This window comes from Ailuropoda melanoleuca, chromosome 1 (assembly GCF_002007445.2).
Source record: "Ailuropoda melanoleuca isolate Jingjing chromosome 1, ASM200744v2, whole genome shotgun sequence".
In the NCBI taxonomy this organism is placed as follows: domain Eukaryota; kingdom Metazoa; phylum Chordata; class Mammalia; order Carnivora; family Ursidae; genus Ailuropoda; species Ailuropoda melanoleuca.
The window spans coordinates 110860631-110874577 of record NC_048218.1 but is presented as its reverse complement, the minus strand read 5'-3'; the positions used below and the strand labels follow the sequence as shown (position 1 = coordinate 110874577).

The 13947-nt window shown below is 55.1% G+C and overlaps 1 protein-coding gene across 7 annotated transcripts in view; it reads left to right on the top strand.

The window, feature by feature from the left end:
* Positions 1–13947, top strand: part of LOC100472275 (tensin-3) — a 158000-nt gene that overhangs the window by 124636 nt on the left and 19417 nt on the right. For all 7 annotated transcript variants that reach the window (XM_034665209.1, XM_034665216.1, XM_034665224.1 and 4 more), the window contains 3 exons: positions 456–628; positions 1484–1610; positions 1698–1781. In XM_034665209.1, coding sequence (XP_034521100.1) covers positions 456–628; positions 1484–1610; positions 1698–1781 — 384 coding nt within the window. The remainder of the gene's footprint in view (positions 1–455; positions 629–1483; positions 1611–1697; positions 1782–13947) is intronic.

Here is a 13947-nt window from a genome sequence, read left to right as displayed (position 1 = left end):
CATCGCGGCCACCAAGAATCCTCCGCGCACACTCAGCGGGGGGAGGGCGGGCTCCATCCCAGCCTCAGGTGCTCTCCCTTGTGCTTCCTGAGCACCTGGCGTGTGCGAGGCCCCAGGACGCAGGTGCATGCAGGTCCCTCCTGGGGCCAACGCTGGGAGAAAGCGGGAGATGAACAAAAGTGGGTTCTGGTAGTGACAGGCTGGAACATCGCACTTGGTGACGGAAGCCAGAGAGCAGAGGACACTCGGTGGATGATTCCGTTTGTCGAAAATGTCCGGACCTGGCAAGACGGGAGCTCGCCAGGGGCAGGGGGAGGGAAATGGGCAGTGGGAGCTGAAAATGCTCTGGAACTAGAAAAAATTGAGTGTCTTTGGGAAATCGTAGTCCGGTTTTAATTAGGGTCTCTGTCGCCTGCTGGTAAAAGCACCTGCAGCCCACGTGTCTCTCCTGTCAGGCTCCTCGGGGGACGAGATGCTGGGTGGAAGATTCCGGAAGCTGAGCCTCGGGCAGTATGATAACGATGCTGGGGGACAGCCGTCCTTCTCCAAATGTGGATGGGGAAAGACCGCCAGTGCAGACCAGGCTGCAGGCCTGGCACCTTTCCTGTCTCCAGCAGATGCCAAGGAGGTAGGCACGGCCCCCTGACAGCTGGACCTGCGCCCTTCCTGATCGTGGTCCCATTGCCACCCCGCCTCCCTCCTGTCTTGCAGACCGGGTTCCTCCTGGAAAGGCAGGGGTGTGGTTGGGAGAGCCCAGGTGCTGGAAGGCACGGCATGGCCACTGTGGGCTCCCCTGGGCCCCTGCACCCGGACCGTGCAGTGGGGGTAGGCTGGGAGCGTGCAGGTGGCTCACGGGTTCACTGCAGTGGCCAGGGGGACACGGACGTCCCCAGGGTCTTGGTCTGTAGGAAGAAGGCGGGAAGAAAGTGGGTCAGTGTGGCTGTGGGCCGCCATGGTGGGATCCATGGAGCGTCTTCCAGGTTTTGAATTGGAATGCAGTAAGATAGGTTGGAACCCCAGCGATGAGCCCGTTCCCATCAGTGTGTTCTTCATTGCCGAGGAGGAAAGTTGGAGCCCAGAATAGCTTAGAAAAGAGATATTTGGACAAGTCCCTTGGGTCTTTTCTCTGTGCCGTGGTCTCACTGCCTGGGAGCACAGCACAGGCAGGGATGATTTTGTCCTGTTCTCCACTGGGTGCCCGCCTCCCCGGTGCTGCTTTCCGTCTGCCTGGGACCGCAGCAGCTGGATGGACCGCAGGGACTCCCTCTTCCTTTGAGCTGTTGAAGCTCTTCCCAGTGGCTGCCAGCGGCTGCACTGTGCACAGGGACCTGGCCCCCTGGCCCCACGCTGTGCGCCAGCCTGGGCCCGTGGCTGCCAGCAGCAGGACTGTGCACGGGGACCCGGCCCCTCTCCATGTGGCATGGGCCACCTCGGGCCCACTGTCAGGAGGTGGCCTTCACCAGACTCCCTGTGCCAATTCCAGATGGTGGCTGCCGCGTACCCTCAAGACCCCAACGGGATCAGCGGCAGGACCTTCACTCCAACCAAGGGTGGCACTGACTCCGCCTCTCCCACGCCAGCGTTTCCCGTGTCTCCAGAAACACCGTATGGTAAGCGAGAAGCCAAGCTCACAGCGGATGGCGGCACCCATTTGGGGAGGACGCAGCGACAGAACTTCACTGTGCTTTCTTTTCCAGTGACGACACCCCCACATTATCCGCCGTTCACCCCGCCCGGGCCGCAGGTGGGCAGCGCTGGCGGTCTGTACAGAGGAGCTCACGGTAAGAATCCCTCCTTTCCTCCATTCGGGCGTCTCAAGCGGACATGTGTCTGTGGGCACCACATCTCGGACACCTCGAAAGTGAGGAGGGCTCTTGCCTGGGGAGTGTGGCCCACTGGGGGTTTACCACAGCCTGTGTCTTGTGGGCGCGCTTCTGTGAATCCCCAGGTCTGCCCAGCGGGCAAGGGGAAGGGTCGTGAACGCTCAGGGTGCAGTGTCTGTGGTTTTCAACTCCTCCTGCCGTTTCTTGTTGCTGGAAGAAGAAGCTGGAATGCCCACCCCACCCTTTACAGAGGAGCTGGGGCCTGCGGGGTCAGCGAGCTCTCTGCTCTGCACTTCAGGGCGGCCGGAGACCCTGGCCCATGGTCCTGAATCTCCCCAGGGTGGAGACGATCTCTGGGACGGGTCTGTTGTGGCCCTCACACACTTCCCCATCGTCGGCATGGTGCTCGAGTGTGCGCAGGCCCCAGGAAGGGAAGATCAACCCAGCAGCAGCGATGGGGCCAGTCCGCACCCCTTCCTGCACACGTCCCCCACTTGCCTTGACGGTCCAGGACAGCGGACCTCAGGCATGGAGAGGGGGTGGAGCCAAAGCCCTGCATGCATTTTAAAATCTTTCTTCTGTGTGCTTGTAGATTCTCTCTGCTGCTGCTTCTCTACCCTGGGGAAGGCCCGTGAGGGCTCTGTGAGGGGTCATCAGGCACCCCGCGGAGGTCATAGTGACGACAGCTGGTGCCACGGCCCTTCTTTCCCCAGAGAAAACCAGATCTGTGTGTCATGTACAGGAAGGGCTTTCCTTCTCCCAAAGGTCCCCATTGGCTTTAGGACCATACATGCTTCTCTACACGCAGAGTGGGGCGGCTAAACCGCCCACCTTTCTTGGCGGCGGGGGGGGGGGCAACACGCAGGCAAGGGGAGGGCGCGCAGTGAGGCTCATGCGTTCGTGCGCTGTGGAAGCGTCACACAGGAGGAGACGCCTGTCCCAGCATGTGTCAGCGTGGAGATGCATGCACGATGTCGTGCATCTTCTGCGTTGGAATGGTGTAGGGGGCAGCAAACACAGGGGCACAGCTTCCGCCTCCACTCATCCCTCTTCTCCTCCCTGAGCCGACCACAACTGAGGGCTCATTTCAGCGTATTTAGACCAGCTGTCTGGGAGACATGCTGGTGACAGCTGTGGGACATGGATGATGAGCCCGAGGAAGGAAAATACCAGAAAAAACCTTCAGACTGAGGTGCAGCCCCTGACTTGGCCTGTAAGGTCACTGTGTGGAGGAGCACAGGGGAATATGGAACCTTCCAGAACTTGAGAAAGGCCTGGGAAGCGGAACGAGGTTGGTGTGCTCAGCATGGGTGCCAGCCCACGGCATCGGGGCCGTGGGCAGATGTGGTTGGCGTGTCTGTGTGTGGCGCCCAGGCCTGCACACCCAGCATGCATTTGGCGTCAGCGCGGCCAGTGCGCCTTAAGTGGCTTCCATGTGTAAACACCCACATGGGAGAAGTAGGGCTCTGATGTCACATAGGAAAGGCGAACACATTAAAGGGGGAGCTAGTGCATCCTAAGAACACCTGTGAGTCTTCTGGATTTCTAATCTGGCTGTCCCCAACGCCGCTGGTCCATGAAGGGCTCCGAGACGCACCCAGGGCACAGACTTCAGAGGTGCTGCAGGCCCGGCAGAACACGAGGGCCCTGCTCGCATGTGGCGGTCCCTCGAGCTGTGTGCACCCTGGGTGGTGACTGCAGGAGCTCTCGTGGAGATGATGTTTGCCCCATGGTCTTCACAGCATGATTTCTGTCTCTTGTGGTCACGTTATGGGGGTCACTGTCCCTGTCGTCCCACTCACAGGTGGGGAAACGGACACAGAGAGGTTCAGCACACGGCCTGAGCCACATAGTGGGCAGGGGCCAAAGCCAGGACTGCACACCGGTCAGCCTCACCCCCCAGTCAGGGGCGTTTTTTCCACATTGTCAGGTTAGACAGGGCTCGGTTTGCATTCTTCTCAGCTAAAACAGAAGTGACAGTGACACAGAAGGTCTTGGCCCAGATTTAAGTCTGGTCATGGAATAACTGTGCTTCTCATAGTTCGGTATGTCAAAAAGATGCCAGAACAGCTGAGTAGTGGAGGAAAGAAGCATACTGGCCATGGGCCTGGGACCACAGAACCCAGATGGACCACATCCTGGGCTGTGGAACAGACTTTCACGGAGCAGAGAGAATGGATGCCACGCAGGGAATCCAACCAGAAACCAGTAACAGAAAGGTAACAGGAAAATGTCGAAACGCCTGGAAATGAAGCAGCACTCTTGTAAATAATCTGTGGGTCCAAGAGAAAATCACAACAGAAATCACAAGTATATCCAGGTGAATAAAATAAAAGTAAAATATTTTACACGTAGTGAGATAGATCTGAGAGGAACCTCATGGCAGTAAACATATACATTGAAAAAGGAGAAAATCTGAAACGAAGACTTCGAATGCCTGCTCCCAGAACCTAGAAAAAGAAGAATAACCCAAAGATGGCCAGAAGGAAGAAAATAATAAAAATATAAGCAGAAATTGCTAAAATTATGAACAAGGAAATAATAGAAAAAATAAATGAAAAAAGAGCAGGTTCTTGGAGCTGATCGAGAGAGTTGGTCAATCTCTCCAAAGACAGACAAAAAAATAGGGAAGACACAAATTGCTAATACCAGGAATGAAAAGGGCTTCTCACTGCACACCCTGCAGGTAGGAAGAGGACGGCAGCACCACACACAGTGGTTCATGATGGGCTTGCACTGCGACAACTCGCCCAGTGTGAAGTGGACACTTTGAATGTCTTGTAGTTAGTGAGGAAATTGATTCATAATGTACCATTTTCCCCCCAAAGAAATCTCTAGGTCTGGCAGTTTCACTAGAGAATTCAACCAGACATGTAAAGAATTAACACTAATTCTACACAACTCCTTCCAGAATCTAGAAGGGGAAGGAATGCATCCCGGTTCATTCCGTGGAGCCAGTGTTACCCTGGTACCCAAACCAGACAAAGACAACAAAAAGGGAATGATATGTCATTTTCCCTTACGAGCAGACCCAAAATTCCATACCCAAATACAAGGAAATAGCACAATAGTGTATTTAAAAACTTCACACCTTGACCATGTAAGATTTATTGTAGGGATGCAAAGCTCTTTGACTATTTCAAAATCCATCAATGTCATCCATCATATTTAGTGGATAAAGAAAAAAAGTTATATGATTTTTTTTATCAATAGATGTAAAAAATTTTTTTTGAGAGATTTCACATCTGTTCTAACTAAAAACTCCCAGCAAAACAGCACAGAGAGGACGTTCATCAACCTAATAGAAGGGATGTACTAAAACCCTGCAGCTCACATGTAATGCTGGAAGTTCTACAGTATTGTCGTGAAAGAAAAGGATATACCAGACCACAGAGTGGAAGAAAAGAAAGAAAACTGTCTCTTTTTGCAAATTCATGATTTATCCCTGTGAAGAATTCCAAGGAATCTACAAAAAAAAAAAACCCACAAAAAACCTTCCAGAACAAATAAGGGATGTCACCTGGATGTAGGACACAAGAGAGACACACAAAAATCAATTATATTTGTATAGACGAGCTGTGAACGTGCACAGACCTAAATTAAACATACAGTGCCATTTATAATAGATCGGAAAAGCAAAATAATGTGTAAACCTAAGAAAACATGCAAAACTCATCTATTGAAAACCCCACAGTGTCCGTGGTAGAAATCAAAGATCTAAATAAATGGAGTGGCATACCATGTTCATGGATTGGAAGACCCTGGTGCAGATGTCAGTTCTTCTCAAACTGATGTACAGTTTTAACACAGTTCCTATCAAAATCCCAGCAAGATTTTTTTATACATAGACAAGGAAATTTTAAAGTTTATAAAGAAATGCAAAGGAAGTAGACTACAATAATTTTGAAAAATAATAAAGTGGGAGGCCTGGATTGACTACTTTCCAGACTTTCTAGGTAACCATAGTAATCAGGACTATGTGATATGGGGAGAGGGATGGACTTAAGACCAGTGAAACAGAATGGGAAACCCAAAAATACACCTACACAATATGGCCCAACTGATTTTTTTTTTTTTGAAAATGTGCAAAGCAAGTCAATGAAGGAGAAACTGTCCTTTCAACAAATGGCGCTCACCGTCCAAAGAAAAATGAACATCAACCAAAGTCTTGTATCTTATACTAAAATTAACTTAAAAGACATCATAGACAAATATAAAACTATGAAACTTTAGGAAAAACACTGCAGAAAACGTTTGGGATCCAGTCTGCTCGAAAGTTACCAAATTAGTACCCAAAGCGCAATCCCATAAAAGGGAATATTGAAAAAGTAGGACTTCATCAAAATTGAAAGAATTTTCTCTAGGAAGAACGTGCTAAGAGGTAAAAAGGCAGACTACAGACTGAGAGAATAGTTTGCACTCTAAATACTCGGCAGTAAAGAAAGAAACAACCTGATCGGAAAGCAGGTAACAGCCAGGAAGAGACCTCTCACTGAACAAGATGGACAGACGACAGATAAGCACGGGAAAGATGCCCAGCGCCATTACCGCCAGGGAAATGCCAATTAAAACCACAGTGAGAGATCACTATGGACCCAGTAGAACAGGTAAAATAAAAAAAATAGTGGTGTCACCAAGTGCTGGTGAGGATGTGGAGAAACTGGAACTCTCCTGTCCTGCTGGTGGGGGTGGGACAGGGTGCGGCCTTTCCATGGGAGACGATCTGGCACTTGCTTAAAAAACCTACATATGAAGCTGCCTGTGATTCAGCAAAGAGCCCTAAGTTTTTATACTGGAGAAATAGACCGACACTTGCACCAAAGCCTGTCCCCCGGTGTTAGGGGGCATCTCTGTATAATTCCTGACCCCTGTGTGTGAAATCAGGAATGATCTCTGACTCACAAATTCACTGTCAGTCCCGCTGGGGGAGACAGTGGGGGTGTGGTTGAAACAGTACTGGCTGCCAGCTGACAAGCTGGGTGGAGTGTCTGGAGCTTTATTGTAACGTGCTGCCTACTTCTGTCCGAGTGTGGAATTTTATATAATGAGAAGTTAAAGTATACATCTGGGAGCCCTCAGTGGTGAGTAAATGTGGGTGCGGTCCACACGTGTGCCCAGGGCACTCCCACTCACCAGCCCTGTCCTCTTGAAGGGACAGTGGGGAGAAGGAACTCCTCCTGGTGGTGTGCTGGTGAGAAGGTCTGGAGTTTGAAGGATTTGCAGGGTTCGGTCGCGCTAACTAGGCTATGAGAGAAATCAAAGGTTTCTGACTTTCTTGCTATGGTCTCAGTCCCATCAGCTCACAGTTAGTGCAACACTTAACTGCATAGAATCCCTCCTGGTGTCTTACGGCATCAAAGATTACGGGGTGTCGGCTGAGTCCCAATCAACCCAGCGCCTCCAGGTTATTTTCAGGACAACCTACAGGACAGGTGTCAGAGAAAGGGAGGCAGGCACCAGCTGCAGGTGGGAAAGACAGATTTCCTCTGATCCTGTGGCAGCAGCAGAGACCCCAGAGCAGAGGGACAGGTCAGTGGATGGAAAGTTCATGAAAGGGATGTCAGGGGGAGGGGGTTCTTGCTAAACTGGCCCAACAGGATTCTTGCTGCAGAAGGGCAGAGGCTGGGCGGGCTGGGTAGGGATGACTTTGCAGAATCCTGGCTAAGACCGGGCCCTCCAGGGAAAGCTGGCCAAGGCCAAGGTCGAGGCCTCCTGGAGAAGGGGCTCCCAGGACCCTGACTCTGGTTTAGTCACAGAGGGATTCTGTCGCAGGTCAGGCCCACCCTGCCCTGTGGCTCTGGGTGCGGTGAGTGCCCTCTGCTCCCTGGCTCATGTGTCCTTTGTTCTGGTTTCCTCCAGGTCACCTGGCCCCCTAGGTTCAGTGCCAGGTGTCCCTGGAGCCTGCCTGGCCTGCTCCCTGCCGCGAGCCCCTCACATCTGACCCTTATAGAAACGCCTCTCTGGACTGAACAGCAGAATAATTAGAAAGCATGCCCGAGTGTGCCCCAGGTGTAGAGGCCAATACTGGAATGAGAAGCCAAGGTCCGGGGTGGGGGTGGGGGTGGGGGTCAGAGCCCAGGACTGCCCCTCCCCTGACCTGCTCCTGCTTGGTGGGGGGGCAGTAAGCTCCTCTTTCAGCGCGGGTTCCAGGACAGTGAGGGACCTTTAAACACCTACCCACATAATCAGCATTTGAACATGAATTTAAATACTGTTGAATGCTCCCAGAGGTGGTGGTAAGGGAAGGACTGGAGACTGGATGGGGAGGGCAGGTTGGGCCAGGAGCTGGACCCAGGAGGGCGTGCTGCGAGGCTTCCTGACTCAGTGAGCCCCGTGAGGACGGAGACCCGCAGGTGTGACCCACCTGGGACCCGCCTGCATTCCGCCCCAGGAAGCACGGGCATGCGGGGACACCATCCTTAGACTTCTCGGTAATTCCAGATGTGAGACCGTGAATTTCTAGTAGGAAAGACAGATTTGGTCTCTCTGCCCCTTCCCAGCTCAGAGCTTCCCAAACCCTTTGAATTCCCTAAGTAGAGGAGCAGGGTCTCTTGTGATGCTAATGTGGTGATGGGGGGAGGAGCCTCTGGGGGGTTGGTTGCCAGGGGAACTGACCACGTGGTTACAGGGTGGGACCTCTCGGCCCCACCCCTTGGCCTTGGGAGGGGAGGAGCTGCAGGTTGAATCAATCACCAGTGGCCAATGATTTCGTCAATCATGTCCTTGTAATGAAACCTCCATAAATTCCCAAAGGGACAGGGGTAGAGACCTCCTGGGTTGGTGAGCACACGGAGATGTGGGGACTGTGAGCCCTGAGGGGGCATGGGAGCCCCGCGCCCCCTCCCCAGACCCCGTCCTGGGCGGCTCTTCCTTCTGTCTTTTATAACAAACCGGTGACCTAGGGAGTTAACCATCTCCTTGAGTTCTGTGAGCCACTCCAGCGACTTCATCAAACCCAGGGAGGGGTCGTGGGAACCTCTGGTCTGTGGCTCTTCTCTCAGAACCGAGGTGACAGCCTGGACTTGGGGCTGGTGTGGGGGAGGGCGGTGCTGGGGGACCGACTCTTGACCTGTGGGTCTGACTGTCTCTGGGCAGATGGTTTCGGGGTCGAAGGGGATTGTAGGGGCCCAGCCGGCTTGGGAGGGCTGTGTGGTGGGGTGGGGTAAGCCACACACACCGGAACTGGGCGCAGAACCTTTTAAAACCTCAGTAGGAAATGTGCTTCTTCAAGAAAGTTTTAAGAGTTTCAGTGAAGGGGTGGTTTAATCGCACGCCTCCTTTAGGAAAGAGAGAGAGAAAGATGAAGGTCAGAATATCAGTTAGTCTGTCTTTTCTGACCTCAGAGTGAGCCTTGATATTCACCACGTAAGTGGGAAAGAATGAGGGAATGTTTCATCACAAAATTTATCTCTGATGTACACCAGCTTCGGATTCGATCCGGGAGAGATTCGTTTAATTGAGGTGAAATTCACAGAATGTGAAACCCTCAGGGAGCATGAACAGCTCAGTGGCGGTTAGGGCAGCGGTCCCCAGAGGACTCCACCTCTGTCTGGTTTCACCTCACGGTCCTCAGCGATGGCTTTGCAGGTGGCATTTAGAGACCATGGGGGGGGGGGACTTTTGGCTTCAGTGAAAATGATTGACAGGCGATGTTAGTTTCTTGAAAGAGGGCACCTTTACACTCGTTACAATTTCCATTCTGTCTTCGTTGTTCTGGGAAGCAGGGCTGGTCCTTCTGGGGCCCTGGCTGTCACGTGAGCAGTGTCCCCTCTCCGGTTGAGGGGGCAGCCGGGCGGACCGGGAGGGATTCTGATCCCTGGGCGGGACGGAGCCCATGGGGCTTTGCTAGCCTCGGGGTACAGGGGTGTGCTTGACATGGTTTCAGATGGGTGATGTTTGCCAGAGGGCATATCCAGGACCTTCTTGTTGAGAGAGGGAGGCTGAGAGAGTACTTGAGCCAATGCTTTATTTTTGTTAAAAAAAAAAAGTTGTCATTCTTCAAAGCTTGACAAATTGTAAAACGCTTCTACCAAGCGTCCCCTTTCCTTCCTGTGCCCGACTCTGCTTTTCTTTTGAAATTTTACGAACTTCTGATGAGAATGTTTATAACAGGAATGAAGGCATGTGCTGAACGTGAGCACGCGTGACGTTTGCAGAGGCCCCAGACGACTTGGCGTCTTGCCCATCCTGCAGGCAAGCACGTTTGCGTAGTCCTGGTAATGTGTTCACGTAGAGGAGTGTGCGTGGGACCCGGACAGGAGTATCCATGTCTGTGCACGCCCGTGACACCCGGTGCACGCTGGAGAAGGCCTCCTGGTGACGGTGGACCCCACGTAACCGGTGTGGATTCGCCCCGAGTGCACCGGCCCCTGAACCCTGGGGCCCCCGATTAGGAAAACGAAGAAAGGAAAGTTGAGTGTTTCGAAACTCTATTTAAAAATAAACATCTCCGGTGATGGGCTGCTGGAGTCCGTGTGCAGCCTGGCCTGGGAATGAGAGCGTTCATTCACTCGGGTGGAATGCGGCTCTGAAAACACGCCGTGTTGGCCTTCCTCGCGGACACCTCATCCGTGGCAGGCCGGCCTGGAAGTGTCCCCACGTGAGCGGACGGTTTCCCGGCCGCGATGAATGCTGTCCTTTGTGTGCTTGCTTTTGGTTTAGAGGGATCTTTGTTTTTCCCAATTTATTTGAATCTGCTCATTTCCTCCCCCTCTGGCCGACTGTTCTTGAATCTCAGAGTAGAGGTTCTTCTGTGTTTCCCCTGGTGGGGGCGGGGGTTGCGTGTCCCCCGATTCTGAGTCCTGCCCCAGCCCATGGGGGACAGACTTGGGGTCCCGAGCCGCCTCCCTGGCACTCTGTGGTCTGATTGTGGGACCTCTCAGGACGACTTTTATTTTCTTTTAAGTGTTATTTATTTATTTGAGAGAGAGAGAGCACGAGCAGGGGACATGCCATCTGCCTCTCACCCCTCGTTCCTGGCTGTGCCCCCCACCACCCTGAGCCTTTGGAGGTGTTCACCTGAGCCCCCAGGTTAGGGTGCGTCCCTGACCCAGAGAGTCCCTGACCAAACCGCCCTGATTAAATGAGGAAACACCGTCTTGGGTTTAAATGCCATTGTGTTTTAACATGTGTTCACACGCATGTGCAGTGCACGCCTAAATGCATAGCGTGCGTGCATATTCCTGGTTAGGCCTCCATGGAGGGGTCCTTTGCTCTTTGAGCATTGATTACGAGTCATGCACTTGTGTGCATGTACGTAGAGAAAGAGCGAGTTTATAGAAAACCCAGGAGCCAGCGAGATAAGAATTCAATAGTTTGGAGAACGTTTTGATGCTCCAACAAGGCCCAGCGTGTGCTGGTGGGGGGGCTTGGGGGTGGATTCTGCGTGCGCTCGGGTGCAGGCAGTCCGACCAGGCGCTGGAGGACCCTGACGCTGGGCTGCCATGAAGTCAGAGTATAAATGAGCTTTGTCTTGGCTCTTCAACCCTTCTCTGCAAAAGCAGATCATCAGGCTGGATGAGAAGCCGCCCGGATCATGCCTCCCCGGGTGCTGGCGGGCGGGGGATCCCCGAGAAAGCAGGACCCCTGAGGATCCGTGTCCCCTGTGTGTCCGGCAGGGCCTTCAAAGACCCCTTAGTTCCGCGTTTCTAGGGCAGAGCCCTTGCTGGAGACCTGCGTGCGGGTCACCAGACTCTCATCTCTGTGGTCCCGGAGCCCCCTCCACACTCACGGGAGAAGCTCGCAGTCTGCACGAGTGGCCCGCCTCGTCCCCGCAGCTTTCCTGTGACTCTCCCAAACTTCCGTCCTTGCGTCACGCACTAAGTCCTCACACGCATTCCGCAGGTGCCTCAGCCATCAGGGTTGGATTGGGCTTCACCAGGTGAACCGCAGGCCCCTCCGGGACCTGTTAGGCCGCTGCGGGCAGGCTGAGCCCAGCCTGCAGAGGGAGGGCAGCCAGGCCACGTCCGCGTTTGATCTGTGACCCCACTGACCTTGGGGTGACCCTGTGGGGGCCCAGCGAGGGTGAGCTCAGGGGTGGCCTCCCGCTGACCCAGGTCCTCTTGCAAGGCGGGGACAGCAGTTTCAGGGGACAGCTTCCTGACTTGTTTGGAGTGCAGCTGCGAGATCTGCGCTGTTGCCGCCGCCGCCAAGCACGGAGGAGAGGCAGGCCGGGCAGACCCATCTCCAGAAGGTTCTTCCGTGTCTGTAGACTCCCGCCCGGGGAGTCCCAGTCACGGAATACTTGCACGAAGTTGCACAACAGCAGTGTTTCAGAGAATGTGTCCTGCTTCCCCTCGACCCTCCCGACGGGTGGCCCACGGCCGTCAGCCCGTGGCGTCTGCCGGGCACCACGTGAAGGGCCCACCCTGAGGAGCGCCTTCCTGGGCCTGGCTGCACGACGCTCATCTTCCTTTCTGTTCAGGGAGAGTCAGGCCACGGGAAGGGCCCTGTCCATCCGCCGGCTGAGGCTGTGCTGGGCCGTGGTCAGGCATTTCCGACAGATGCCTTGCTGTCCCCGCCACAAGCACGTAAACAAACTGGAGGAAGTGCCCTGCCCAGACCTGGGGCAGCTGTCCCCGGGCTCTTCCTGGCCAGGAGCTCAGAGAAGTGGGTCCGTGTTGTGAGGGGCTCGTACCTGTCGGCTTCCACCACGGTGATGAGCGGGCCGGAGGGGCACGCTGGGGCTGGGCGGGGGGCGGCTCAGGACGGCGGGCTGGCAGCTGACCTCTGCGCACACGCGTGGTCCCTCTGGGTGGAGGCCCTGGATAGAGGCCCGCTCTGGATGGAGGCCCCACTGGGCTGAGAGCAAGAAATGGGCATCCTGGGAGGGATGTGGCACTTCCTCCTCCAAGGGGGGGCTTTAGGGAAAGCAGGAGGATGGGTGCTGGGATTTGAGGGATGAGTGTGTCTGTGCCCGACCCGTGAGGCAGGAGAGGTCAGGGGTGAGTGCCCACTCCGTGTGCTGTGCTTGATGGGCCTACACCGAGAAACGCACGTCTGCCTCTGGGAGCTTTGGTCTCGAAGGCCACGTGCCTCCGCTGTGCTCTACGGACTCGTTCGGTTTCAGGCCACGAGGGATAGAGCACATACCTCCATTTCACTGTTGGGGATGGTGTTCCAAGTCATGGAAAAATGCAGGGTCATTTGAAATGGGCTTTGAAGAGTGTATAGGAGTTCTTCACCAATTTGCTCTGGGGGGCTGGCCTTTTCGATGGAGAGAACATGAAGAGAGAAGGGAAGAGAGGAACGTAATGTTTAGGCCTGCCAGCACTCTGTTGGTGGAATAGGGTGCCAGCGAGGGGCCCCAGCTAAGAGCTAGGGACTCCGTAAGGCTGTCAAGGCTGTCCAATGGGGGTGTCCGAGTCAGCTGCGTCCAGGAAGACCCCGGATGGGGGCCCGGTGAGTGGCATGCCCCCATCCAGGGTACCCTGGTAGGTGGGGTAGTGCTGACCAGAGACTCGAGTGGGTGCTGGAGGCCTCCTCGTTGTGAGCAGTAGATCCCAGAGGCTCTGGTCCACTTTGGGGGAGGTGGTGTTGGAGGGGTAGGTCCTGGGGCAGCAGGCCCCGCTGTGCCGGTTTTGGGGGGGTGCTTCCATACTCACTGCTCATCCCCTGGGTGACACTGGCTTCGGGACTGGACCAGAGCTTGGGGAGGGTTTCAGCTAGGAGTTTGCAAGAGGTTAAAGCAGGGAAAAGGGAAAAGGACTGGAGAGGAAGCGGACCGCGCAGTGAGCAGGCGGGGCCGCCGTGTCTGGAGGCACCGACTGGGCAGGCGGCCCGCGCTCTGCAGTCCCGGATTCTTTCCCGGCCACGCTCTCCCGCCGCCCTCTGAATGGGCCTCCGCGGAGGTGGCCGCCCCCGTCCCGCCCCGACCCCCCCGGGACGCCGGAACCCAGAGTCGCCCTGCCCCGGGGGTGGGGGACGCTGCTCACTCACAGGGCCGCCTGGGACAGCCCGCCGAGCGCCTTCCGCCTGGCCTACAACTTCCAGGGCCCTTCCATGGACTGAGCGGCGCCCCGCGCTGCCCAGGTAAGCGCTGCGCTCTCAGCCCCGCGGTCCGCCCACAAGGGGGCCCAGGCTGGAACCCGAACTCCCCAGCGGTGGGGGAGGGGGAAGGGGGGGG